Below are 27,733 nucleotides of genomic sequence, written 5' to 3' on the forward strand. Positions count from 1 at the left end.
AGTCGAAATTCCCATCTTTTTCTTTCTCAACGTATTGCATATATCTATCCCACTCTTTCACATTCTTCTTCTTCTTTTAAACATCACAACAAATTTAATTTAGATTTGAGTAAAAAAGAGTTAAAAACATGTGCAATACGTTCGAAAAAGAAGAATTTGCAGAAAAATCCACGTAGTCTCCTTTAGAAGAATCTCAATCATTTCTCCTGCAGCAGATGCTTTTCTTATTGGGGCGGAATGATTGGGAAAATAATTTACATTCTTCCTCTTGTTAATGACTTTTTTATTTTATTAAAACAATTATTGCCTCTGTAAAAACTACTATCAATTGAAAATACAACTCTCTGTTGCGGAAGAAATTGCAGATAAGATGGGGATTCTTTCTCTCTCTCTTGTTGGGCCTTTTGATTTTGTTACAAGAACAACAACGACGAAAAAAAAAGATATTGAATGATACATCACTGGAAAAGATATTCCTTTTCTGTGCTCATTTAAATTCCACTCAACGATCTCTGATCAACAATCACGCTTTTATATAAAAATAATATTACAAATTAATATCTTTTGGCACACAATGGCAAAAATACCGAGGAGATTTTTTTTTACAAGTTAGAAAATGGATTTTTTTTGGCTGATGACAATATTTTTGAAGTAGGAGAGGGCGATAATGTTTGAGAACATCAAATTTTCTTGCTATTATTCTTGTATTTCATTACGTATTTTTATCCTTTTATTCAGCGAAAAGTTCAGAATTTTCTTACTATTTACTTTGTACTCTTTTAGGAAAAATTAAAAGATTTTCAGAATAAAATAAATTCTCTCAAACATCCTCGCTTTCCCCTAAATTGGAAAATACCACTAAATGATCAGTTGGCATTCTTTGATCAGGAACTTTGATCTTTTGTGTCTCATATGAATTTGTAAAAGCTATGAACAATATGTTTCCGGTATTTTAAAAAGAATTTATCTTTAAAAAACACTTTAAAAATTCATTAAAATATACTAAGATATCGTAAAATTTAAATTAAAATCTTGTGCAATCAATAAAAATCAGTAAACAATTTTTGGTCAGTATTTTGGAAAAAATGATCAGTAAATAAACAATTTTGGGTAAAAGAAATTGTATTAGATCAGTAAAAATTAAGTTTTATTATTAAAACTTTGATTTTGATCTCTAAAAAAATAATTTGGCCAGTAATAAAATCTATTTTGGTTAGCAAAAAAGTCAATTTTGGTCTTTATAAAAACCAACTTTGGTTAGCAAAAGCAATAAATTTTGATCAGCAAAAGAGGTCAATTTTGGTCTGTAAAAAATTGGTTAATAAAAAAATAATTCTGGTCAATAAAAGAAGTCAATTTTGATTAGCAAAAGATGTTAATTTTGGTCAGTAAAAGAAGTCAATTTTGATCGACAAAAGATGTTAATTTTGGTCAGTAAAAGAAGTCAATTTAGGTCAGCAGAAGAAGCCAATTTTAATCAGCAAAATGTGTTAATTTTGGTCAGTAAAAGAAGTCAACTTAGGTCAGTAAAAGAAGTCAATTTTGGTCAGTAAAAGCAGTGAATTTAAGTCAGTAAAAGATGATAATTTTAGTCAGTCAATTTGATTGATAAAAGAATAACTATTTTGGCTAGCAAAAGAAGCCAATTTTAGTCAGTAAAAAAGTCTAATTTGGTTTTCAAAAAAAATCGGTTAGTAAAAACAAAACAATTTCGGTCAATAAAAGAAGTCAATTTATGTCAGCAAAAGTAATTTTAATCAGTAGAAGAAGTTAATTTTGGTTAATAGAAATGTCAATCTTGGTACAAAGTCTATATTGGTTTGTTTAAAAAATCTGTTTGAATTATAAAAAAAAAATAGAAAAAATATTTTAGACAATAAAAGTAGTAAATTTTGGTCAGTAAATAAAATAAAAGTGTCGTCTTGTAGAAGAAGTCAAATTTGATCAGTAAATGAAATCAATTTTGGTTGATAAAAGAATAACTATTTCGGCTTGTAATAAAAGTCCATTTCCATTGGTAAAAGACTAAACAACTTTGTTGGGGAAAAAAAAACAATTTTAGTCAGTAAAAAATCCGTTTGGTCCCTAAAAAGCAATTTAGGTCAATAAAAAATTATTGACAAACCAAAATGATGATTTCACTGCTTTCAAAGTTATTAATTCACCAAATTTAATTTTAATGCCTCCGGCACACCTTTTAGACCGGTAAAATTTCATGAAGTCGAAATTAGAATCTCTGTCTTTCTCACACGATTTGTCTATGTCTATCTCATTCTTTCGTACTCTTCTTCTTTTTTTTAAACACCACACTAAATTCAATTTAGCTCAATCGAATTTGGAGTGCGAAAGAATGGGATAGACATATGCAAAGCTCGTGAGAAAGAGATGTGAATTTTGATTTCATGAAATTTTCCTGATCTAAAAGTGATCAAATTTCAATTTTTATGTCTCCGGCACACCTTTTAGATCAGGAAATTTTCATGAAGTCGAAATTCGAATCCCTTTCTTTTTCACATATTTTGCATATGACTATCTCATCCTCTTGCACTCTTCTTCTTCTTCTTTTAAACATCACACCAAATTCAATTTCGATCAATAGAATTTGGTATGCGAAAGAGTGAGATAGTCATATACAAAACATGTGAGAAAGGAAGGGATGCGAATTTCGTCTTCATGAAATTTTCCTGATATAAAAGGTGTGCCGGAGCCATTATAGATAAAATTTGAATTTTTATGGCTCTGGCACACCTTTTAGATCGGTAAGATTTCATGAAATCAAAATTCACATCCCTTTCTTAAAAGTTTAGCATATATCTATCCTGCTCTTTTAGACTCTTCTTCTTCTTTTGAACATGACACCAAATTAAATTTAGTTCAGTCCAATTTGGAGTCGAAAGAGTAGGACAGACTTATGCAAACCTTTTGATAAAGGGACGCGAATTTTGATTTCATGAAATTTTACTGATCTAAAAGGTATGTCGCAGGCATTACTGATCATTTTCACCATTTAGCTACCTAAAGTTTTTGCTACCTGACCAAAAATTCAACGTATTACTTCTAATAGTTACATGTAATCTCTGAAAGACCCCAATCCTGCAGTATCTTCCGGAAACTTTAAGAAATCAAATACTTTTTTGAGTAGGTTATCAGAGAATTAAGGCCATTTTGTCACACAGTTTTCGTCAATTTGCACTTTGCATTAAGAACACTTTTTTTTCTTTACAAAAATTCGAGTTAATGAATGATGAGGAATATTAGTAAAAAAAAACCAGGCTTTTATCCGATGAATTATCACGATTTGAGAACATTGAAAAGGATTATTAAAGGGGTGGAGGAGGCAGGAAGTTAGATAAAGTCGATTAAAAAAATCGCGTGCGACTTAGCGCTTCATTTTATCGAGAATCGGCACGACCATATCGAATTTGGGTCGTTTTCCTGGATCTTCATTCATGCAGATCCGAATGAGTTTGGCCAGATAGGGCGAAGTACCTGGTGGGATTTGCACTCTAAGTCCTTCAGTGGCAATCCTCATGCCGCATTCCATTGGTGAGAGATCGGCAAAGGGAATCTCTCTGGTGGCCAATTCCCAGACGCAAATGGCAAAGCTCCACATGTCGCAGGCTTCCCAATTGCGATCTGATCGTTTCTTCTGTAGGGCTTCCGGAGACATCCAGGCAGGTTTGTAGAGTCTTCCGCGTTCTTGGAAACTAAATTTTGCATCTCCCATGTTGATCCTGGCCGTGAGATCCTCGTCAATCATCACGTGGTAGCTGTTCAGGTGATATTCCGGGATGATGCGCTCGAGAGAATGCAGATAGGCCATGCCACGGGCAATGTCCAGAGCGAAACGGACAGCTTGAGCTGTGTCCACGACGACCCCAACGGCTCCGTGGAGGAGATCGTAGAGGGAGCCCCGGGGCATGTACTGACTGATTACAATGAGATTTGGCGGAGAATTGCATGCACCGATGACAGGAAGGATGTTTGGATGCGAGAAAATTCGCAATTTTGGGAATTCCTCATTGAAATCCCGCGAAATTCGGGCACTGTACTCCCGGATGTTGAGAATTTTCGCCACTATGTCATTCTTCTGCCAGCGTCCGCGCCAGGTTTCTCCAGAAGCTGGAATTGCGAGCTTTGTGTGCAATTCCAAATCCCGGATATTGATTCCTTTGTAGCGGGAAAGAGTGGCATCCCGGGATCGGGTTTTCAGGCCCAGCCAACTTTGATCTTTGAAACTGATCTTTCTCAGCTCCTGACCACTTTCAACTGCCAGATCGTGAAGGCGCTTGGCCAGCTGGGCTTTGGCTTTGTCCAGAGGGGTATCCCCGTCTTTATTGGCCAGGGATACCAATCCTCCGTGATTGACCAATTCCTCGGCAATTGCCGTGTATCCCCAGAAAGCTGCATAGTGCAGGGGAGTATTACCATGCTCATTGGTGGCATTGACATCGGATTTGTGACGCAGCAGCATCATGACTATCTCCAGATGGCCATGAGCTGTGGCCAGATGCAGAGGAATGTCATCCCCCATATTTGTGGCATTTACACGAGCCCCACGTTGGAGGAGAATCTCCACCAATTTCGAGTGGCCCTCTTTGGCACACCAGTGAAGTGGACTAAACCCATGATCGTCTCTGCAAGAGCAGAAACCAAACAAACTATCACCATCTGGCCAGTCTCGCCCACACAAAACCCCCGTTCAATCTCCCTTTTGCCCCAATTTCCGCTCATCCTAGGAGTATCTTTCCACTTTTACCCACATCCCTGGAACTTATATCACTATCACTTACCCCTGATTCATATCGTGCTCCGTGTCATCCAGCCAGAGGCGCACCTGAATGGAATTTCCTTCCCTGCACCAGTGAAAAATGTCCTCCATGATGGGCGATTTGAGAAAACTGCAAGAAAAACAAATTGGAAATGTAGCACGATCTCTCCTCAACACTGAAAATTCACCTCTTGAATCTTGTCTTACCGATAGGCTGGAAATAAAAGGTAATTCCACTTGTGTTTCCTATGGAGAAGATGGTGAGAAAAAGTTCCAGGGAAGGAATAAAAAACAAGAATGACGTCACTGACTTTGACAGTCAACATGGCGGGCGAATCAGTGTTGCCAACACTTCGATGACAGTTCGTCCTAAATGCTCAAATCTCCCAAAAATCTCCTAAATTTCAAATATTTGAATTTGAATATTCACCGGAAGCTAGTCCCCGGCGAGTGGCCTTCAAAGTTGAAGCCAATTTCGTACTTTTACATACAAATGCCTATGGGAATTTTTCTGCACTCGTTATCGTTATGCTAAATATTTAAAAAGTGAGAAGTTTTTCCGTATTATAAGATACCTTTCCGTATGGAGGGATAAATATACTAAATTTTTGTTTAAATAATTTTTTTCCTTTGAGCACTGTGAGCTGAGTCCGAGATCAATTTAGGAATTGGCTTCAAATAGCTCCATATAAAAAAAAACCAACTTGCCAGGCGCTTGACCGGAAGTATTGCCTTGTCAAGAAAGAGTATTTATTGCGTAGGGTAATTGGTCTAAAGCGAGACAGTTTGGAAAGTTGGACAAAGCAGTGTGGAATGTGAGACACCTCCTTAAAAACTTGATAATAAATCAATTAAATATTTCAATTTTCGATAAAAAGATTATTAAACCTAATTTTATGATTATTCGAGAAGTTAAAAATGCAAAAATCGTTATAAAACAATCAAAGGGTGACTTGCATGAAGAATTTAAAAAGTGTATTGCATGCGTGATATTCATAACCTGCTTGACACGGTAGTTGTCATTTTCTTTGTTTCTTAGGGAAGTTGCTAGGAAAATATCAAAGTGTTTTGTTTGATTTTTCGTCATATTTTGTGAAATATTGTTAAGTCCGCAGTGAAAATCGAAGGACACACATCCAAGGTGAATTAAAAATATTTGTGAAATATTACATTTAAAAAGAATAGAAAAGTGATTTAATTTCGCGTTGCTTTCAAAACAAGTTTTATGAAATCTTGGACAAGTTGATTTTGGAATGAATTTAGTGGTTTTGTGCAGTGAAATCATGTTCACAAGGAAGACAAAGATCCTTAAGTATCCGGAGAAATAGTTGCAACAGCAGTTAGCAACTGATAAGGAGAAAATCTCATGGAGAAAGGCTGCAAAGATTTCCAGATTCCGAAGACCACTTTTTCTGACAGAATGGATAGTAAATATCGCAAAAATACCTGGAGAAAAACAAAGAGGAGCCTCCACAGAACTCCCAAAGGAAGTGGAAAAGGACCTGGGCGGATTGAGTATCCAAATCTGCTAAAAAGTTTCATTTGCTTTAAAGCTGTAACTGCTGGACAGCGCGAGGCGTCTGTGAAATTTACAGAACCTCTTTTTGGTTGGACGTCCAGGAGGTTCTTGGCAATTAGGGCTCCTGAACTGTTAACCGGACATAAAGGAGGAATTAGCATTACCATCCAATTTGCAAGTATACACAGAAAACCCTCAACATTTGATTTTCTACATATTTCGTATGATATTTTGTCATTAATATCAATATGTTCAGCTTTCCAAAAATTTTGTCCAGCTTTTCAAAATTTTGTCCATCTTTTCAAAATGTGTTGTTTTTTAATTTGATAGAATATTCCAATTAATTGGTTGAAATATCCATTAAAAACTGTTAAGATTCTGTTAGAATATTTCACAAACAATCTCATGATGCAAAGAAAATGGAAAAAATATATATTTATTCGGCTTAAAAATGCATTTGAAATTGAACTTTTTCTTAAGTGTCTCGCTTTCCACCATTCACCCTACCTTGTCAAGAATATTTATTGCGTGCGTATATCCTTATCCTTAATAATTTTCACATGCATTTTTTTCTGGTGGTTGGAAAACAAAATATTTTTTGTTTATTTATCAGAATACGGAATATGAGGATAGTTAAATGGTTCGAATAATTATCCCTATTTTAATAATTTTTTTTTATAAAAGTCGATGGCTTTTCCACTACAAAAACATAATTTTTCCATCTATTTTTTTTTTTGCAAAATTCTGAAAGTGGATAGCATCTATTTATTTTCATTTATTTCATAAAATCTCTCTGTAAGTAAAACCGGTCAGTTTTATAATTTTATTTTATATGAACAATTTTTAATTATCTATTACAAGTTTTATATTTTACAAAATTCTATAGAACTGCCTTTATTATGATTAATAAAAATTACCTTGAATTTGTTTCAGAGAAATTAAGTTTTATAAACAAAAAGTCTTTCAAATTCGTGCATTTGGAAGCGGAAATGTCATCCAATTTATGGAGAAATTTGGACGTAGAATAATAGTATGAAAATCAAGTTTTTTTTAAATTATATGATCAAAATAAATTTGCAAAGTCTTAATAATAATTGCAAACTTGTCAAGAAAACTTCTATGCAATCAGAACACAACAAAAAAAATCGAATGCCAATTTGAGCAGACAACATTTGTTTCCGCTATTTGGAAACCATAATCAAAATTTAAGTGTGCTTCAAAAAACTTGCCTTCACATTGGTATGAATTTTTGATAAAAAGATGGGTTTTTGAAGTAAATTTGTATGTGTAGTGTAGACACTTTTAGTCTTTAATTCAAGCGAAGTTTCGTTTGAAAATGCTTTTGTTGACATTTTTCACGTTAGATTGTGTTTGTCGCAATTTTTCTGATAAATTTTCTAGATAATTTCGATAATTTCAAAAAAAAATATTCTCCCTAAATAATTCTAACTCCTAGATCAAAATTTTCGGACCTAATTGTCCACTCGGTTCTCCTAAATCTAGGGAAAATCTTCTAGAGTTGGCAACACTGCTGCGAATTGCCAGAAGAAACATAGAAAAAACCCAGAAACATAGAAAATGAGGAATATGTGAAACACTATGGTGAAACATAAAATTTTCTTTGAATTTTATCCCTGTTATTAAGAATTCTGCAAAATTTACTTATACAATTGCTCTTAAATAATCCATTTTGCCATTTGCTCAATATAAATGTCGCTGTTAATCCCAAAAAAGTCCAAAACAAAATAGCAATTGATTGCCATGTTTCATGAAACATTGAAATATCCCACGAATTTACCGCCCCTCGACGTCAGTGAAAATATGGCGACTGACAGTGTAAGAAGTAAACATTATTCAGGTGAGCTGGAACTATTTGTATTTTCACCTATTTCCATCCGGATTTTCACATCAATTTCTCTCGTAAATTCATCCCCAATGCCCTGTACTTCCATTCCATATGAAATTCACCCTGCAGAACATTTCCTTCACCACAAAAATGCTTCCTTTGTGACGAGGGCTCCAAACACGGGGCCTCTGGTCAGGAAAAAATAAAAGTCACGGACAACTTCTGCAAATTCCCAATCTCAGGTTTTTTCTACCGTTTTTTGCTTCATCTAAAAAACGTGTAATTACCGGGAATGATATCCAAGAAGGCTCAGTGGGAAAAAAGTAAAAATCTGTGACGTTATTGGCATTGGGAATTGGAAGTGATCTTTGTACTTAAAATTACTGTTCTTTCTTCCTCTCCGCAATCTCTTGGGGAAAGACAAGGGGGGAGATCCACGGTGGCGCATGAAGGGAACGGAAAAGCGTAGAGACATGCTGACGGTGTGATAATTTCTAGTTCATTTGGATTAACGTGGGATACGGTGCAGCTTTAGCTCTCGGTTTTTTTTTTATTGCTTTTGCAGGGGGTTTCTTTATAACTCGCGAGATGACTGCCCAAGGTTGAACCTTTTATTAATAAATTGTACAGCATCGCAGGCATTTTCCCCCCAAAACTCTCACCTTTCAGCTAAACTCAGCCGCACACAATTGCCGAAAGTACAGGGTGACCTGGATGGCAAAGAGGGAAATTGTTCTAATGAGATTCTCTTATTGGAGGGAATCCAATTGGAATAACCAGGATAGATTAGGATTGAATCAAGGCCTAATTAATTCTCTGAACTTTTGAGATAAATCCCTAAATTGGCTTTTAATGCCAGCTTCAGACTGGAGGCTTAGCCATATGGCTTAACTCGCTTAACTATTCTAATTTCTTATCGATCAATAATTTTTGGAAAATTAAAACTTATTGATTATTGGGAAAGTGATCCATTGAATTTAAAAAAAAAACATTAAAATTGTTCGCTATTTTGAATTTCGAGACCATTGGAAACTGGGCTAAACCTTAAGTCTGAAACCGGTCTTAGCCAAGTTCCTAAAGGTCTTCAATATCTAAATAACAAGCACTTTTACTGATTTTTCGAAATCTAATGGATCATTTGCCCTTAATATCCAATCCTAAACAACAATTTTCTGAAAAAACATGCCTGATAAGGAATTAGAGGAGTTAAGCCAAATGGCTAAGCCTTATGTCTGAAAACTGTATAACTTATGCCCTAGACACACTTACGACTTAAACCGAGAGACGACTTAGTGGAAAATTATGAAAATGTAGTTTAACCATTATTTCTAATATAATTACGCTAAGCTGTCTCTCGGCTAATCCCCATTGTGTCAAGGCCCTTACAAACTTTAGAAGACTTAAATCCTTAAAGCGGTCTTCAGACTAGAGGCTTAGCAAAGTTCCCAAAGGTCTCATAATCATAAATGGCGAGCAATTTCATTGTTTTTTGAAAGCCTAATAGGTCATTTATCTTTAATAATCCAATAGTAAGTTAAATTTCCCTAAAAAATCATGATTGATAAAAAAAATTAGAGCAATTAAGTCATTTGGCTTAAGCCTTAGGTCTAATGGCCTCAACACACTAGTAGAAATTTCTTTAAAAAAATGCCTTTTTAAAGAAAATTTCCCCTATCCTTGTTAGGCAGAAACGTCAGAATTAAAAAAAAAAAAACAATTTTTGACGAAAATTGCTTCTAATGTGTAGACACCATAAAGCTCGTATAAAGCTGATTTAAACGGAGATATTTTAATACGAAATCTCCCTTTAGAAATGAAAATCTCCTAGGCCTTACCTCAGTATATTTTTCATTTACTAATGAAAGGGAAATCTTTTTTTTTAATTAGGGGTCCATCTGGAAGATGATTGCCCCGGGAAATCTTTTGTCTGAACATTTTTTTTTTGGCACATGACTGTTCTCAAGTGATTCTGCATTATCGACTTTTCTTAGTGTTGGTTCCTGTCTCGACTGTTTTATCCCAGTCCCGCCATGTTCTAAAGACACCAAAGTACCAAATAGTCGTGACAAGAACCAACACAAAGAAAAGTAGCAGTAAAATACTAAAAAAAACTGTACATTTTTTTTGTAATTAGAAAATTTTTAATTGCGAGAATTTGTCAACTTTTTGTTCAAGTTCAAGTTTTGTTCAGTTGATAAAGCATTCGTCTAGTTAACGAGAGGTCTCCAGTTTGCTCCTAGGTGTAGGCAGGAATGTGTTTTTAATTAAAATTAAAGAGAAACATATTAATTTTCATGAGAAACCAATAAAAATAATTTTATTTTAACACCATTTAAAACAATTTTCTTGGGCCAAGTTCGGCTTTTCATCACAAAAATAGTCGAAGTCTAACCATTTAATTAATTAAGAGTCAAAAAATACGGTTTTCAAATCATAATAGCGACAATTTATGTGAATCTTCTTAAGATTTTAATGCATAGTGTGATGACCATGTCACATATAAGATTAATATTAAGATTAATACTTTCTGAACTGCGAGAATGCTTACAAAAGGATAGCAGTGTTTTATCTTGCCTCTCTCTTGTGTTTCGATCGAAAACTGACCGAATCAAAGTTGGCACGCATGGAAAACTGCTAGAATTGCCTGTTATATGATTCAGAAAACAATTAATTCGAACAGTAATATCTTACTCATCGTATTACTTCACTAGACTAGAGTATACTCTGTCTAACACATGTGATATTCCATTTGAAATTTTGCATACTATATATACCTCTCTCTTCGGCTTTTCTTAATATAATTATTAATCTTATATGTGACATTACGGTGATAATTCTTAAAGCCTTCTTTATCTCACAACTCAGGGAAGTAGTCGCAATTAAGTCGTAAAAGGCATAAAAGAATTGCTCAATGAACAACAACATAAAAGCGGTTCAATTTGAACAGTATGTTATATAATCTAAGCAGTAAAAATCTGATAAGATCTAATACCAATATTTTATGAAATTGCTTAATTATGCTACTTTTTACTTGGTTTGCATTTTGTTCACTGAGCGCAATTACAGAGTGAGTCTTTGATACATTGAGCTACTGTAATTCAATTTTATTAATCTTTCAAATCAAAATTCAAATTTTAGGTCGGAAAAAATTCATAGAATCAAAATGACTATCCTTTTATTTTTCAAATAATTTGCACAAGTCTATCTCACTCTTTCGGTCTCAATATTTGACTGAAATAAATTTAATTTTGTGTGATGTTCAAAAGAAGATGAAGAAGAGTGCAAAAGACTAGGATAGACATATTGTAAAAACGTTTGAGAAAGAAAGGGATATGAATTTCGATTGAATGAAATTTTCCTGATCTAAAAGGTGTACCAGAGTAGTGAGATCCGGCACACCTTTTAGATCAGATGTTTTTTTTATGAAATCCAATATTAACTTCACTTTCTAACGTTTTACATATCGTTTATCCTTTACTCTTCTTCTTCTTCTTTTGAACATCACAACCAATTCGAAATTCCATTTTCAATTTTCAGAATAGGATATGCGAAATGTTTGGTAAAGAAGGTGATGTGTACTTTGATTTCATTAATTTTTTTCTGATCTAAAAGCTATGCCGGAACATCTCTCCTTTATTACCACGTTGATAAAAATATGATAAAGTGTTCAATAAACATTGATCTTGACCTTTCAAAATTTGAACAAATTTACAACAATCAATAATGGAAAGAATTGACAAAATTGATATATGAATTTACAATGAGAAAATTTATTTTTGCCCAACTCACGATAACTTTTGTTTTTTGACATGTTTTCAGAACTTTCTATGAGAGTGAGCGAGATGACTAAATTAAGATCTCATTCACTCTCACTGAAATGTCAAAAACATATTTACTAAACAAAAGTTATTGTGCGTTGGGCATAATAATTCCCAACGCACAATAACTTTTGTTTTGTAAACATGTTTTTGACATTTCAATGAGAGTGAATGAAACAGAGATCTAGTTGTCTCGTTTTCTCTCATAGCAAATTTTGAAAATATATTTACAAACAAAAGTTATTGTGCGTTGGGCATAACATTTAATATGTAAAAATAAATTTTAATCTTTTTGGTTATGTCTAGTAAATTCCGAAAATTTGTTTGGCTTCTTAAACTTCTACATGGTGTAATAATAATAACGTCCAGGCGCCTGTAATCTAAGCAAACCCATTCTAGCTGATTTTTGATAATTAGGAAACCGTAGCTACGATTCTACTAAACTTATTTCATTCCTAATGCGGCAATATGAAGGCCTTTGAATAACCGACAGTTTTATAAAACTAGCAAAGTTTGCAAAACCAACAATAGAGGCGCTAGAAAATATTATTGTACATTTTCTCTTATTTTCTGCGTTTTGTAAGAATTTTATTTAGCTAAGACATTTCGTCCTAATGGCTCCGGCACATCTTTTAGATCAGGAAAATTTCATGAGGTTGAAATTGGAATCTTTCTCTTTCTCACGAGTTTTGCATATGTTTGTCTCATTCTTTTGCACTTCAATTCGATGTGACGTTTAAAAGAAGAAGAGTGCGAAAGAATGAGATAGACATATATAAATCGTGTGAGAAAGTAAAGGATTCAAATTTCGACTTAAAGAAATTTTCCGGATCTAAAAGCTGTGCCGGAGCCGTAATTTTTGGAATTATCGCCAACTTGATTGAATTTTGCAAATGGTATGTGTCCTGGCTAATTTATTCCACTTTTGACGATCAATGTGTCTTAGCCCTAATGTAAATAACAAAAGTTGATGAGTTGCTTAAATTGGAATTGGAATTTGATAAGAACCTGTAAATCAGCGAATTGCGATTTGTGTGACTGAGTGAGAGAACAGTTTCTCTTTGTTGAAGTCATTCCATTTGTTTTTAATTATTTCCAGTAAAATAGCTCTTTTTAATAAATGATTTTTTTTCACTTTCCGAAGGTCAAATTCGTCATTTATTAAAAGAAAAAAAACCAGGTAAAATTGCGAATCACCCTGTGAATTTTGCATCTGTCTTTCTAAATCTTGTCATCAATTGAGATAATTTAAGTAAAAGAGCTTACAGTGGTGGAAAGATTGTCTATTTCTGCACGAAATGTGCACCTAATTATACACCAAATTAGTGCGAAGGCACAAAGAATACAGAAAATTCAAGTTTATGTGTGAGAAAGAAGAAAAGAAAAGAAAAAAAAGAAAGGAAACAATGACACTATCAGTGAACAGTGGCAGTCAATAAAGGCAAAATAAAATAAAATAAAAGCGTTCAATTATTATTAGATACTTGAAGGAATTTGGAAAGATCTACGTAACTGGGGGGCCGTAAAAATGCGAGGTATTATCGAAAGTATCATTGAATTTGCCAATATTGTACAATTTTTAGTTAAATTCAATCCACGATCAATTGAACTTGCGTCGATTTCCAGAGAGTTGGGAGGAGAAGAAATTGATGTCACAGTTTATTTTATTGCGATTCTTAATAGAATATCTCTGTGTGGGTTGTTATATTTTATTTTTCTGTCTTGTTCTCAAAAGTGGACAACATGGATCAAGCACGACCAATACAAGTGATAACAACTGGAGAGGATCACACGTTTCTGCTGGAGGAGGATGCTCTGACGGACATCCTGCTGCAGGAGGATATCAAGGATCGCTTTGTTGTGGTGGTTTCGGTAGCTGGAGCCTTTCGCAAAGGCAAAAGCTTCCTTCTTGACTTTTTCCTGCGATACATGTACTCAACGGTAAGTTCAATCTCTTAAACATTTCAATTAAAAAAAAGGTGAAATTTCCTCCCAAAAAATCGCTGTGAATTTTGTTTATGTCCTCCTTCGTTCTAAATTAATTTAAATTATCTCTAGAAAATAAATTAGATTTTATCGATTTTGTACTTTTTTTAATATTTCAAAACAATTGTAATGATAAGCATATTTTAGGGATTTAAAAATTAAAACAAAATAATTAAATGCAAAAAATATATTTAGCCGAGACACACTCCCTCTCTACCAACTTTGTCAAAAACTTGGCATTTATAGTCCTATTTTCTATTTCTTGTAAGTAAATTTTAACACAAAGTTTCCCTTCTTGGTGTTTGTTTCGTTTTTTCAACGCCATTCAATATAATATTTCATTGCAATTAAATTGATTTTTTTTTAAATTTTTATTTATTTATTAACATTATGCATGCCTCAAAATTACCCGGAAAAATTCTAATATTCCTTTTTTTTTTAAATAAAATTGAAAAAGTGAATTAAAAAACTATTATTATGCAGAAAAAGACCGAATGAATGGATGTTAGGCAATAGTTAGCACTGTTTGCATATCCAATTACAGTAGAGTCTCGCTATAGGCCATCGCTCTATAGTCCACAATTTATCGACCGTTGATTTCAAAACACAAATTTTATTCAATTTATTTAAAATCCACAAAAAATAGGGTGATTCCCTCTTACAAATTTGTGGCAAGTAAAGAAAAAAAAAGAATAAAAAAGGATAGAAAAACAAAAACGGATTTTATGTTAGATTATGATTTTTTAGTACGCGACATGCAATGTTGTCATAATTATTCTAATATTTTTGGCAACCTTTATTGAGTAGTTGTGATAATTGTGATCCATAATGAAGAGAGCGAGGGCAAGTACCACAATCGCAAAGAAAGTGGAAGCCGTCGAGCAATTTCAATGCTAAAAGTCGTTGATAATTTTAAAAAATGACATGGACTACAGTAGGCTCTCACTCAATCGGAACTTTATTAATCGGGCGACAAATTTTGTTGACAATTTTCACGTTTAATTATGAAGCTAATTCGCTCAAATTCGCTGTAGTTCTTCCTATTTTATCGTGATTCTTTATAATAAAGCGCTTTTTGTGGAATTTACAAAGGCTTTGACGCTCAATTCTATCGGTAAACCGGATGACATTTTGTCCCAAATGCCCAATTGAGAGAGAGTATACTGTATAGTGCGACCTAAGTGTCAAATCTGGAACCAAATATGGACTATAGTAAGACTCTACTGTATGTCCTCCTTTTTAGAAGAAGAAAGTGTCTTGGATAAAGTAGAAATGGAGACTTGTACGAAATATATGATATTATGACTAAATATCTGGTTATATTCAAACAATTTATTCCCAAATTGAACAGAAGACATCACACAGTTATGTCTGGTTACGAACGTGAATTTTATCTAAAAACAAATTAAATAAATGAAAATCCAAGACACACACCAATTCTTAAAAAAAACTGCAGTAACGTAAAGTTTCAAAATGAAGTAATCAATTTTCTTTTATGTATAGGGTAAGTGTGCTAAATTTCGGCATAGTTGCATGCAAACGCCAAAGTCTCAAGTTTGAAATGTAATATGTTTAATAACAAATTGATTTCTTTTGTTGTTTTTTATAAGGAGTGTTGCTTGGAGCCTTGTAGGCACTTTATCGTCTTTATTTTCTCTAAAATCATTTTTAATATATTTAAAAATGAATAAAAATGTGGACATAGCATTGGTGGCATATTCCGGCCACCTTCATTCTCATAGTTCCTTGCCTTCCGGAATTCTTCCAATGCATTTTTCAGACCACCTTATTCGTCGAAGCGATATTTTTTGTTATTTTTTTTTGCATGCAAAAAAAAGTATAGGAAATTTGAGAAACAAATAATGTGGCCGGATTTACAAGCTGGCCGGAATTTGGTACACTTACCCTAAGTTTTGCTGTAATTCTTTTTTTTTAATTTTTTTTTGTTAAGACATAAATTTAAATTTTAGGGTGAGTGTCTTCGCTAAAAGAGAAGATTTTTGTATACAATTTTCAGAATGAATTATATTAGATTTTCAGATAGTAAGATTTTTTTTAAAAGGATCACCAGAATATGAGTCCTAAAATATTCCTTTCTCTTTGGGGATTTATTTTGTGTGTTTAGTATGTTCAGCAAACGCGGACCAAAGATTGGCTTGGCGGGGACACAGATCCTCTGAAGGGATTCTCATGGCGTGGGGGTTCAGAGAGGGATACAACGGGCATCCTAATGTGGTCAGATATCTTCCTCCATGACTTTCCCAATGGGCAGAAAGTTGCCATAATCCTCCTGGATACACAGGGTGCATTTGACAGTCAGAGCACGGTGCGCGATTGTGCCACAGTATTTGCTCTCAGCACCATGGTATCCTCTGTGCAGATCTTCAATCTGTCCCAGAACATTCAGGAGGATGATCTGCAGCATTTGCAGCTGTTCACAGAGTACGGAAGACTGGCTCTGGCTGATTCTGGCAAGACACCCTTTCAGCGACTTCAGTTTCTCGTGCGTGACTGGAGTTTTCCCTACGAGGCGTCGTATGGGGCTCAAGGGGGCGAAATGATCCTCAAGAGACGTCTCGAAGTATCTGATAAGCAACATCCTGAATTGCAATCACTCAGACGACACATAAAGTCCTGCTTTAGTAGAATTGCGTGCTTCCTGATGCCACATCCGGGTCTGACAGTAGCAACAAATCCCAAATTTGACGGAAGACTGGCAGACATTACGGATGAATTCAAGGAGAGTCTGCAGGAGTTGATTCCGCAAATTCTGGCACCGGAGAATCTCGTTGTGAAGGAGATCAATGGACAGAAGGTCAGGGCTAGGGAATTGATTCAGTACTTTATCTCGTATATGAACATCTACAAAGGGAGTGAACTGCCGGAACCTAAGAGTATGCTAGTGGCCACGGCGGAGGCCAATAATTTGACTGCAGTGGCTGAAGCTAAGGATCTCTACGTCAATCTGATGGAAGATGTCTGCGGAGGAACGAAGCCCTTCCTCAGCAATGGGCACTTGGATGCTGAACACCAGAGGATCAAGGAGAAAGCTTTGCATCAGGTAATTGCTTTTGTTTCTTTTGCAGCATCAACGGGAATGGAACAGACTTCCGATGAGTCTCTCAGAGCAAAACTGGGCTATTCTAAATTGAAATGCATATAGGCCTTTTTTGCTCTGAGCATCTCATTTAGAACATTATGTTCTAAAAGATAAAACGGTCTAATATTCCTTTCTGTTTGAATTGTAATTACTTCAGGTAAAAGGAATACTGGAATGTTTTAAAAAAAACGGAGAAACGTTCCAGAAAATACAAAAATTCCGAAACGTGATTAGAAATTCAAAATAAAAACACGTGAGAATTTTTAGAACAGCTGAAACTTATTTAAGAGACACGGAAACACTTCTAGAAACACAGAATCTTATTCAAGAAACACGGAAACACTTCTAGAAACACAGAATCTTATTCAAGAAACACGAAAATACTTCTAGAAACACGGAAACATTTCTAGAAACATAGAAACTTATCCTAGAAATACACAAGAGTTTCCAGAAAAGTGGAAATTTGTCCAAAAAACACAGAAATATTTATAGAAGTCCGAAAACATTTATAAAAATCCATACGTTTTAAAGAAACATGGAAACACTTCTAGAAACACGGAAACATTTCTAGAAACACAGAAACTTATCCAAGAAATACAAAAGAGTTTCCAGAAACACAAAAATGTTTCTAGAAATTCAGAAACTACAGAAGCATATCTGAGGAACACAAAAGTATTTTTAGAACTACGTAAACTTATCTAGAGAACACTGAAGTTTTTTTTGAAAAGCGGAAATTTGTCCAAAAAACACAAAAACGTCTATAGAAGTTCGAAAACATTTATAAAAATCCTTAAACGTATCAAAGAAACCCGAAAACACTTTTATAACTGCAGAAAGTTATCCAAGAGACACGGAAACGCTTCTAGAAACATAGAAATATTTCTAGAAACATAGAAACTTTTCCAAGAAATACACAAGAGTTTCCAGAAACACAAAAATGTTTCTAGAAATACAGAAAGGATAGAAACATATCTGAGGAACACAAAAGTATTTTTAGAACTGCGTAAACTTATCCAGAGAACACTGAAGTGTTTTTTTTTTGAAAAATGGAAAATTGTCCAAAAACACACAGAAACGTCAGAAGTTCGAAAACATTTATAAAAATCCTTAAACGACGTATCAAAGAAACACGGAAACACTTTTAGAACTGAAGAAAGTTATCTAAGAAACACGAAAACGTTTCTAGAAATACAGGAACATATTCCTGAAACACACAAACGCTTCCAGAAACCCAATTTTTTTTTAGAAACGCAGAAACTCATTTAAGAAACACTGGAACAATTTTAGAAGTGCAGAAGTTAATCCTGAGAATACGGAAATATTTTTAGAAGCGTAGGATTTTGACAAATAAATACACTAGCATTTTCAGAAACCCTCAAAAAAAAATTGAAACATTTATAAGAAACATGGAAACGTTTGTAAAACCGGAGAAACTTATCCAGGAAACACCGAACCATTTTTAGAAACGTGTAAACTTATCCAAATAATCCATAAGCATTTCCTTTTATAGATTTTTTTTCTGTATATTCAGAAACGTGTCTAAGAAACACGGAAACGTTTTTAGAACCGGAGAAACTTACCCAGAGAACATGGAAATGTTTCTAGAAGCATGGAACCTTATCAAACTAACTATGCGGACACCCAAAAACTTTCAAAAAGCGCAGAAATGTTTAACTCTTTCCGGACCGCAGCATATGCTGCAAGCCAATTTCACCATTTTTTAATCAAAAATATCTAAGCTCAGGAATTAATTGAGGTCCTACAAAAAATATCTTACATTTGGACATCCTTATAGTTTGTAATCATCCACAAGAATCGGATTTTAATCAGTTCTGAATAATTAAAAAACATTGTTTTTCATAGAATATGCATATGCTTCTTTGGGTACTACAGTCCCAAAAGAGACGAAAGAGTTAAAAGAAACACGGAAACGTTTCTAGAAACGCAAAAATTGTTCAAAAAATAAAACACGTTTCTAGAAATCTATTTTTTTTTATAGAAACGCAGAAACTCTTAAGGAACACGGAACCATTTTTAGAACTGCAGAATTTTTTTCAGGGTACATGAAATGTTTTTAGAAACGCACAAACTTGTTTACAGAAAAAATGCAGAAACGTATTTAAGAAACACGAAAATGTTTTTAGAACCGGAAAACTTATCTAGAGAACACGGAAATAATTCTAGAAGCACGGAAAAAACTACACACTAACGTTTCTAGAAAAAAGGAAACGTTTTTAAAGTCAGAGAAATTTATCCAAAGAATACAGAAACATTTCTAGAAACGCGAAAATTTGCCAAAAAAGACAGAAACGTTTCTAGAAGCCTAAAATTTTTGTAGAAATGCAGAAACGTACTTTAAAAAGCACGGAAACATTTTTAAAACCAAATCAACTTATCCATGGAATCAGGAAATGTTTCTAGAAGAACGAAACCTTATCAAAAAAAATATAGTAACGTTTATAGGAAACCAATAATTTCTAGAAACACGGAAACCTTTTTAAAGTTAGAGAGCCTTATCCAAGGAACACGGAAACATTTTTAGAAACGCGAAAATTTTGTCACAAAAAAACAACAAACGTTTCTAGAAGCCTAAAATTTTTATAGAAATGCAGAAACGTAATTTCAGAAATACAAAAGCATTTTTAGGACTTAATAAAGTTATCCATGGAGTCAAGAAATGTTTCTAGAAGAACAGATCCTTATCGAAAAAAATACAGTTACGTTTATAGAAAACCAAAGATTTCTAGAAACACAGTAATGTTTCTAAAGCCAGAGAAACTTATCCAAAGAACGCTCAAACATTCTTAGAAACGCGAAAGGTGTCAAAAAAAAACAGAAACATTTCTAGAAGCTCAAATTTTCTATAGAAATGCAGAAACGTAATTTTAGAGACACAGAAACGTTTTTAGAACTAAATAAACTTAACCAAGGGCTCGGAAATGTTTTTAGAAACAAGGAAACTTTTCCAAAACCAGGGTTTTGGGGAAAATTCATCCAAGAAACATCAAAAAAACAAGATAAGAAAAAAACAAAAAAGAATAGAAGCAATTTCCATGTTCTTAGGAACAGAAATCACGTGTAATTTTTATTTGAGTTTTTCGCAAACACTGGCGCCACCATACGGATATTTTTAACAGTAAAGATGTTCTAAAATGTTGTAAAATTAAGAATCAAATCTAAACTTTATTTTCAGCTTATTTAAAGTCAGACATTTCATGTGAGATAATTCTAAATGCTTACAAAATTCAAATTAAAGAAAAATTATTTTAAAAAATAGAAAATTTTGAATCTAGATCGCCTCTAGCGGAAAATCGTCAAACTTCAAATGTTCTATAAATTTGCAAAACATTTAATTTATTAATATTAAACTTACCTTAAAAAAATTCAATATAGGAATATAATAAATATTTCTCGAACTAAAAAAATTTAAATTTTGAAAAATTCTCGACTTCAGCGCCATCAGCGGTAATGAAACGAAGTTATGATGTTTCCAAAAACTGTTTAAGTTCCTTATGCGTATTTTTTTAAATACCGTGGTATTTTAACAAACTTTCGGAGTTTAAAGTCCTTTTTTGCTAAAATAAATAAATAAATAAATAAATAAAGATTAAAATTTATTTAGAAAAATATTTTGTTATGGCTCAAAAGGAAAATCTGTAAGATTAAGCTAAATTGCTTGTAAATTACTAAGCAAGCAAAATTCAATTAGTTGTTACAAATTGTGTGGTAAAATTGGCCAATTTTCTGCTGCTGCAGTTCTCGGCCAAGAGGAAGATGGGTGGTGAGGAGTTCTCGGAGAAGTATCGTGAGAAATTGGACAGTGATCTCGAGGAGGCATTTGGTAACTTCCGTGCTCACAACGAGAGCAAAAATATCTTCAAAGCAGCCCGAACGCCGGCTGTTTATTTTGCAATAGCCGTTGTCATGTACATCTTGAGTGGCATCTTCGGTCTATTTGGATTGTATGTCTTTGCAAATTCTGCAAATTTAATCATGGGTGCTGCTCTCCTTACTCTCGCCATGTGGGCTTACATAAGGTAGGTAATAACTATTTTTCTTTTTTCATTTTTGCTTTTTTTTATTTTTGCATTACACCTTCGAATCACTGAGGCAATTAATCATATTTTCTGATAAAAATCATTCGTCTTCGCTATCTACATCAGGTACAGCGGTGAATTGAGTGATTTCGGATCGAAGCTCGATGTGTTGGCGGATTTCTTGTGGGAAAATGTAAGTTTTACAATTTAATTGATTTATTATTACGCCGATTTTTTACAGTGCTTTTTTATTATTTTATTACACTATGAATTGATTTTTGAGCCTAGTAATTTGATTGACTTCAAATTGGGAACAATTAACTGATTTTTCATGATTATGCATTGGGGAATTTGAGATATGAAACTTTGATGAAATTTTGCGGAATCTAGCGAAAAATTGTGCTTTTGATAGCAAAATATTAATAATAAAATTTTTTTACCAACTTTTGAAGTAGTTCATAAAAATTACAGAAAATTTTGATCTTATTTAATTTTCAAGAAAATTTAGCAAATCAAGAATTGGTTTTTGATTTACTAAGTCATTTGTTTTTTTTTAAATAGAGAATGGTTAAATTGAACTGCAATCAATATCAGATCGCAAGAACTTTCACATAATAACAGTCCATTTTTATTATTTACCATTACGTAGAAGCATCTTATTAAATTTATTTTTTGGTGTAAATTTTTTTCAATAGTTAGGATATTTAAATGGCAACCAGAAATCAACCAATACCGTTTTTATAGTTTGTTAGTTCCATGGCGGCATGAATGCCAATGTGTATCGGATTTTTTCTTCTTGGGAAATATTGTGAAACTAAGGGCATGCAAACATTTCGATGAGAAGGAGTGGACCTTCCAACAAGGTTCGGTTGTCGCAGAAATCGCGCGCTAAACCTGATTGGCTCTAAACAAAGCTTAAAACAAAGCTTCAGTTCACTTCAAGCATAGGGGAAAGGCTCATAATTTTGGACAGTTTCTAAATTTGGACACTTTTAGGGTAAAATTGGACACTAAAAATAAATTAATTAAAATTATGGATTTTTATTCCAATATTTGATGAATAATTCGTTCTTTTTGGAAGGTTCTAACACTAAATACGTTGAATTTTGACGTTAAAAGCAATTGACCGGTCAATTGCTCTTTACTCTTTTCTCAAGGTACTTATAATCGGAAATTTTTAATAATATATCATTTTCTTTTTAAAGAATATTGTCTCGTAAAAAATATCAAATTAGTGCAAAAATTGGTTTGGTGCCGCAATTTAAAAAAGTAAAAAAGTAAAAATGTAAAAAAGCAATGAAGGCGTAAAAAAGCAATGACAGTGTAGAAAAGCACAGTCTGTTCGCTGTGAATCCGTTATTTAACAGATTTATTTCATGATTTGTGTGAGATTAGGTATATTTGCAGCTTAAGCCGCCGAAATCATATCACTTCCTACAGAAATTAATTTATAGGCTGTGATCGCTACTTAAAATGAGAGCTGCGTTATTTCTGTTTCATTTGCTGGTTTCTTGTTGTCCTGTCCTGTGTACTTGTCGAGTCTTGCTTAGAGGAAGGGGATTCGGATCAGGATTCGAGCACTCTAGTACCCAGTTAGCACAGTCAGCTGAAAAAGCAACGTTTTCAGCATATTTTTGCTGAGTCGATCAACAAAAATGTGCTGAACGGTTAGCAGTTCCTGAACAAAAAGTGCTGACCAAATGTATGGAAATAGCACTGTCTCGCGAGTGTCGTTTTAAGGTTAGCAGAATTCAGCTGAAAATACATATTTTCCAGCTGAATTGAAATTAGTTAGAGTTTGGTGCCCGCAGGGTATCGAAAGTTCATGGAGACTGCCTTTATCGATCATTTATTCGTGATAGGTATTAGTTTGTTTAGTTTCGTTCCGTGTGACAGTCGTACATTTGCGGCTGCCATTCGTGATAATTTCCAAGCTAAAGCCTAGAAACTTTGATTATTTTTCTCTTTATTTTTCATATTTTTCTCACTTCTAGAAATACTTTTCTCACTTTCGGGCAGCGACTCAGAGCCGTAGTAGTGGCCATACTGAAAATTTTAAATTTGCCTCTCAAATGATATATAACTCAAAATACTGATTTGCATTAAGTTGGTTGCATGTTTTGACCATTTTTAATTACTTTTTCAAAGGAGGCAACAAACTTTTGGCATATCAAAAATGATCAACTTTTGGAAAACAATTATTTTTTATATGAATTAAAATTATTTTTCTTTTTTAAATATATAAATAAGGTCTACGGTTTACAGCGAACTCATTTGCAAAAGGAAAAATTTGGAAAAGTAATTTTTTTTTATAATTTTTTTTCCACTTAGTTTCTCAAGTATATTAGACAACAAATAATTAATATCCACTGTAGATTCTCAAATTGTTAGTGTTTTTTGAGTTTTTTTTAGTTCACTTCAATAAAATTCGTTTTTAAATAAAGAAATGCAGAGTCGTTCTGAAAAGTTGCAGTTCAAATGGACTAAATAATTTATCAGTCGAAAAAATCGTATTTTTATTATTGTTTGAAATTGTATGATATCATAAGATCAAAATGCAAAACAAAGAGAAATTACACTTTTTTTGAAGATTTTCTAATTAAACTCTATTTTAGTTTGAAAAAAATAGCTATTTTTTAGCCAAAGTTGTATTACTGTTTTTTTTGCATGTTTATTTTGAAAGAAACTGGACTGAAACAAAATGTTTTACATAAATACTTAGGGTAATTGTGCCAAATTTCGGCATAGTTGCATGCAAGCGTCAAAGTCTAAAGTTTGAAATGTAATATTTTAAAATCAAATTGATTTTTTTTATTCTTTCTTCTTAAAAAGTATTTCTTGGAACCTTGTAAAGAATTTACCGTCTTTCTTTACTCTAAAATCATTCTTAATACATTTTAAAATGAATGAAAATATAGACATAGCTTTGGTGCCCTATTTCGGCCACCTTCATTCTCATAGTTCCTTGCCTTTCGGGAATTCTTCCAATATCTTTTTCGCGTCATCTCGTTTGTCGAAGATACATTTTTTGTTATTCTTTTTCATTGTATAATCTCTAGATTACGTAAAATCTAAAAGTTCATGGAAATTCGTGGAACAAAAAAGGTGGCCGAAATTGCAAGCTGGCCGGAATTTGGCACACTTACCCTAAATTCGGAATTTTCTACTGACTATTTTTCGTATCTGCTGATTCAGAAATCAGGCTTTTTCATCTAAAAGAAAGTTTTAATCGTTGCTTCTTTACATTTCCAAACGAATTAAAAATTTCAAATTATTTCGTGAAATTTTAGAAATATTGGAAATATTTCTTTTGCGTTTGTTTGGCAAAAAATGTTTAACTGGGGCAGTTTCATACAGTTCATGGAGTTTCATTTGATTTCTTGTGAAATTAATAGTGAATTTTTCTTGGGCCACAAGTGGCTCAAACCTTTCTATCAGGGATGCATGGAGAAGGGCATTCAGCATGTGGCCACTCATGCAGTTGAGACGTCAGTGGGCGGAGGGACAAATCGTCAAAACTCTTCCCGAACATCAAGGGAACATGCGTCAAATGGTAAAGTAAAGAGCTCATGAGAGTACGTGAATGCGAGACAACAAAATTCAGCATCACATCAGTTGCAAAATCGTAAAAAGTCGAAAAAGTTTGTGCCTAATAATAAAATCAATAATTGCTGATAAGATTCTTCCCTTCGAAAGAAAAAAGGACAATTAAGTAAGTTTTTTTCACGAATTAATTTCTCCGGCAAATATTTCCGACGTGAATTTCTGCAGTGAATAAATTAATTGCATGAAGTGAGATAGTTTTGAGATTCACCTTCTGGAAATAGGACCATCCAAATATTTTATCCTCTTGTTGGGCACAAATTGTCAAGTTTTGAGCTTGAATCCTCCTAAAAGACAATTGAAAAAAATGAAGAAGCTCCAAACGAGATTTAATTTTAAATTGAAAACCTTCAAGATGTGCATGACATTTTTTCGACTCAATATTTTTTATTTTTGTTTTTTTTTCCTTTTTGTTGTAATTTATATCAGTGACGAATTAATATTAATAACTGTTGATTAAAAAGAAAATGATGAACGTAATTGGTGGATAAGGAAGCAAGAAGAAAAACACGATGACAGTCTGTAAATTTTTCATTTGAATTTATTTATTAAACAATTTGTTTTGGATAGTTCTTCCAGAGAATAAAATGCTGTAGATTTTTTTCACATTATATTTTTTTTTTTTGGTTCTTTCAACGAGAAATAACATCGCTATTATGTCAATTTATTTGTACCTTTTACTTAAAAACAAATAAAAAGAAACCTGTAATATTGTGAACTTATGTTTAAAAAGAAATTAATCTTGAAATTAAATTTACGGAAAATATTTAATCTAATAATACTTGCCAATTTCATGTCGGTCATTCGGTATTACATGGGCACAACTCTAGCTAGTGGTTTATTTTGGGTGAAATGACTTTAAGATTTATCACTCTTTTGAGTATTCCAAGACCTTTCAAATAAATCCAATCTCTACCAAATCGGCTGAGAAATAAATTATCTGGGAAGATATTCCAATTTGACTTTGAAAAAAAAATCAAAATGGCGACTTTTCCGGACTTAGGACCATATTATTGCGAACTAAACTAGCATAGGCAGCATAGGTCATGAATTACGCGAAATTTGCAGTTTAAACTATACTTCATGCGAGCAACGCTTTTATCTAAATTACAATTGATTCAATCTGAGCACATTCACTATTTTTTTAGTCGGCCTTTATTCTTGGCCTTACTATGAAAGGTAGACTATTTCTAAGAGTTCTCTCTTTTCGCTAATATCGCTTCCTCTCCGAAGATCGCCTCCCTGATTCCCTACTGAATACTTCCTTAAAAAAGAATGCATTTTGATTGAACTTAGAAGGATATCTTTTCTTGTTCCGGCTTCTGCTTCCCTGCCTTGCGACACAAGTATCTGTCCTGCTAGCCAAATAATGATTCTAGAAGAAATGAAAATGAATAAATTCGTAAAATAAAAGCACTTTGTGCTTTCGAATTCCTTCTGAAAGTGGCATTTTCCTTCGGATCCCTTACATTACAACAGGGACCAGTGTGACAATGTCATATGACAAATTTAAAATTCTTTATTTCCTAAATTTGGAAGAACTTATTGCAAATCCGACTCATGTCAGTTACTAAAAGCTTCATAAAGCTCCTTGCAACGGCTATTAGATGCATACTAGGCTTTAATGTGATCCTGGTTTCGAATTTTACTACAAGAATTTGTCATATGAGATAGTCAGACTGTTACAGAATTCCCCTCCAGGTAGCTAGATTTACTTACGAATCTTGTCTAGGAATTGTGGCGGAAAAGGAAGCGAATTTTGGAAAGGACCGGAACTTCTGTGGAACACCACCGATCTCCGCTACGATCGGTGCCACTGTGACTAGTCTCACAGAGGCAAACCACCTGTAAGAACCAGTTTCCACAGTAGCACACCCACTCGATACAGAAAGGATATAGAAGGATAGGGAGATATATAATCTTTATTTACTCACAAACAGGATAAAGACATTATCGAGAGTATTTTTTTATGTAGCGCTACAGAACGTTTTCGAATCGATTCCGAAATTTCCCTGAAGTGTCAAAGGATCAACATGCGAAGATTTCTAACCTGGGTGTCCTAAGCCAGGGATTCCAACAAGGAGGACCGGTTAGAAATGAACGAGTGGAACAAGGAGGATCTTATCTTCATCTTGTTATTTATCATTTATTCATTTCCAACAGCTTCTCCTTATTATGGTTACGGGCATAGGGCATACAGATTAGTAACGAACGCCTGTTGAACCTTTTCTACTTCAGGGAAGTTTTCGGAGTCGATTCTTAGACGTTTTTAGGCTAGATTATAAAATTGATCAAGCTACTTTGTTCTTGTCCAAAGGCAGGATAAACTATACCGGTCATGGTAGACTCGAATGCCCATCTGCCAATTTTTTTCAAAATTTAAGTTGGTCGATCTACAAATCGAACCAATGGACCGATCTTTCTACTTTTGCAAAGATTTTGCTACTCGTTTTGATCATATTAAAACGATTAAGAAGTCGACGATCTGTCGATTTTTGAAAAAGATTTTAAATTGATCTGACGATTTTGCAGCACAATTGTGTCAGTCTGTCAAGTTTTGTAAAGATCGCTCCGATTTATCGCTGTTTTGAAAAGTTTTTGTTGATTTATCGATCTACAAATTACAATTCAATTCACGAAATTCTGTTGATTCAATATGAAAATTGCGCCAATTTGTCAATTTTTAGAAAGATTGTGCCAATCTGTCGATCTTTTACAAAGTTATTGTAAATTTTTTAATATATAAACCCAACCGATGAGACCATGTGTCTACTTTTGCAAAGATTATATCGATTTATTTAATCATACCAAAAAAACGATTAGCCAATCGTTCTAATCTGCTAATTTTTGAAAAAGATCGTGATGATCTGTCGATTTTGTAGCTCTATCGTGTCAATCTATCATTTTTTGGAAAGATCGACAACATTCTATCGATCTTTTGCAAAGCATCATGTTAATCTCACGATTTACAAAAGTTTTGTTGATCTATCGTTTTAAAATGAAAATAGCGACGATCTGTCGATTTTTGGAAAGCTTGTGCCGATCTGTCTATC

General features: G+C 33.5%; 2 protein-coding genes across 3 annotated transcripts; one reads left to right on the forward strand and one right to left on the reverse strand.

Moving 5' to 3' along the window:
* Positions 1-266: 266 nt before the first annotated feature.
* On the reverse strand, positions 267-5,170 carry LOC129799881 (integrin-linked protein kinase). Its single transcript, XM_055844166.1, has 3 exons — positions 4,979-5,170; positions 4,794-4,901; positions 267-4,637 (listed from the first exon to the last, which is right to left on the reverse strand). The coding sequence occupies exons 1-3, from the start codon at positions 5,095-5,097 to the stop codon at positions 3,380-3,382; spliced, it is 1,485 nt and encodes a 494-aa protein (XP_055700141.1). The 5' UTR covers positions 5,098-5,170; the 3' UTR covers positions 267-3,379.
* A 2,901-nt stretch (positions 5,171-8,071) lies between these two features.
* LOC129799875 (atlastin) lies at positions 8,072-25,398 on the forward strand. 2 transcript variants are annotated; one of them, XM_055844153.1, is made up of 6 exons: positions 8,072-8,148; positions 13,690-13,895; positions 16,066-17,001; positions 20,797-21,077; positions 21,204-21,270; positions 24,495-25,398. In XM_055844153.1, the coding sequence occupies exons 1-6, from the start codon at positions 8,112-8,114 to the stop codon at positions 24,648-24,650; spliced, it is 1,683 nt and encodes a 560-aa protein (XP_055700128.1). In that variant the 5' UTR covers positions 8,072-8,111; the 3' UTR covers positions 24,651-25,398. The 2 variants fall into 2 exon arrangements, with proteins under 2 accessions (XP_055700128.1, XP_055700129.1); XM_055844154.1 differs by lacking the exon at positions 8,072-8,148 and adding an exon at positions 13,104-13,489.
* Positions 25,399-27,733: the final 2,335 nt, after the last annotated feature.

This window comes from Phlebotomus papatasi, chromosome 1 (genome assembly GCF_024763615.1).
Source record: "Phlebotomus papatasi isolate M1 chromosome 1, Ppap_2.1, whole genome shotgun sequence".
In the NCBI taxonomy this organism is placed as follows: domain Eukaryota; kingdom Metazoa; phylum Arthropoda; class Insecta; order Diptera; family Psychodidae; genus Phlebotomus; species Phlebotomus papatasi.

What these genes read in the sequence shown, in the direction of transcription:
- LOC129799881 (XM_055844166.1), bottom strand. Translation starts at nt 5,097, where the DNA reads ATGTTGACTGTCAAAGTCAGTGACGTCATTCTTGTTTTTTATTCCTTC. An exon ending in CTTTTATTTCCAGCCTATCG is followed by an intron (nt 4,902 to 4,978) that starts GTAAGACAAGAT and finishes TTTTTCTTGCAG; the next exon opens with TTTTCTCAAATCGCCCATCA. An exon ending in GAGCACGATATGAATCAGGG is followed by an intron (nt 4,638 to 4,793) that starts GTAAGTGATAGT and finishes CTGCTCTTGCAG; the next exon opens with AGACGATCATGGGTTTAGTC.
- LOC129799875 (XM_055844153.1), top strand. Translation starts at nt 8,112, where the DNA reads ATGGCGACTGACAGTGTAAGAAGTAAACATTATTCAG. An exon ending in AGGAGAAAGCTTTGCATCAG is followed by an intron (nt 17,002 to 20,796) that starts GTAATTGCTTTT and finishes CTGCTGCTGCAG; the next exon opens with TTCTCGGCCAAGAGGAAGAT. An exon ending in CGGATTTCTTGTGGGAAAAT is followed by an intron (nt 21,271 to 24,494) that starts GTAAGTTTTACA and finishes TTGGGCCACAAG; the next exon opens with TGGCTCAAACCTTTCTATCA.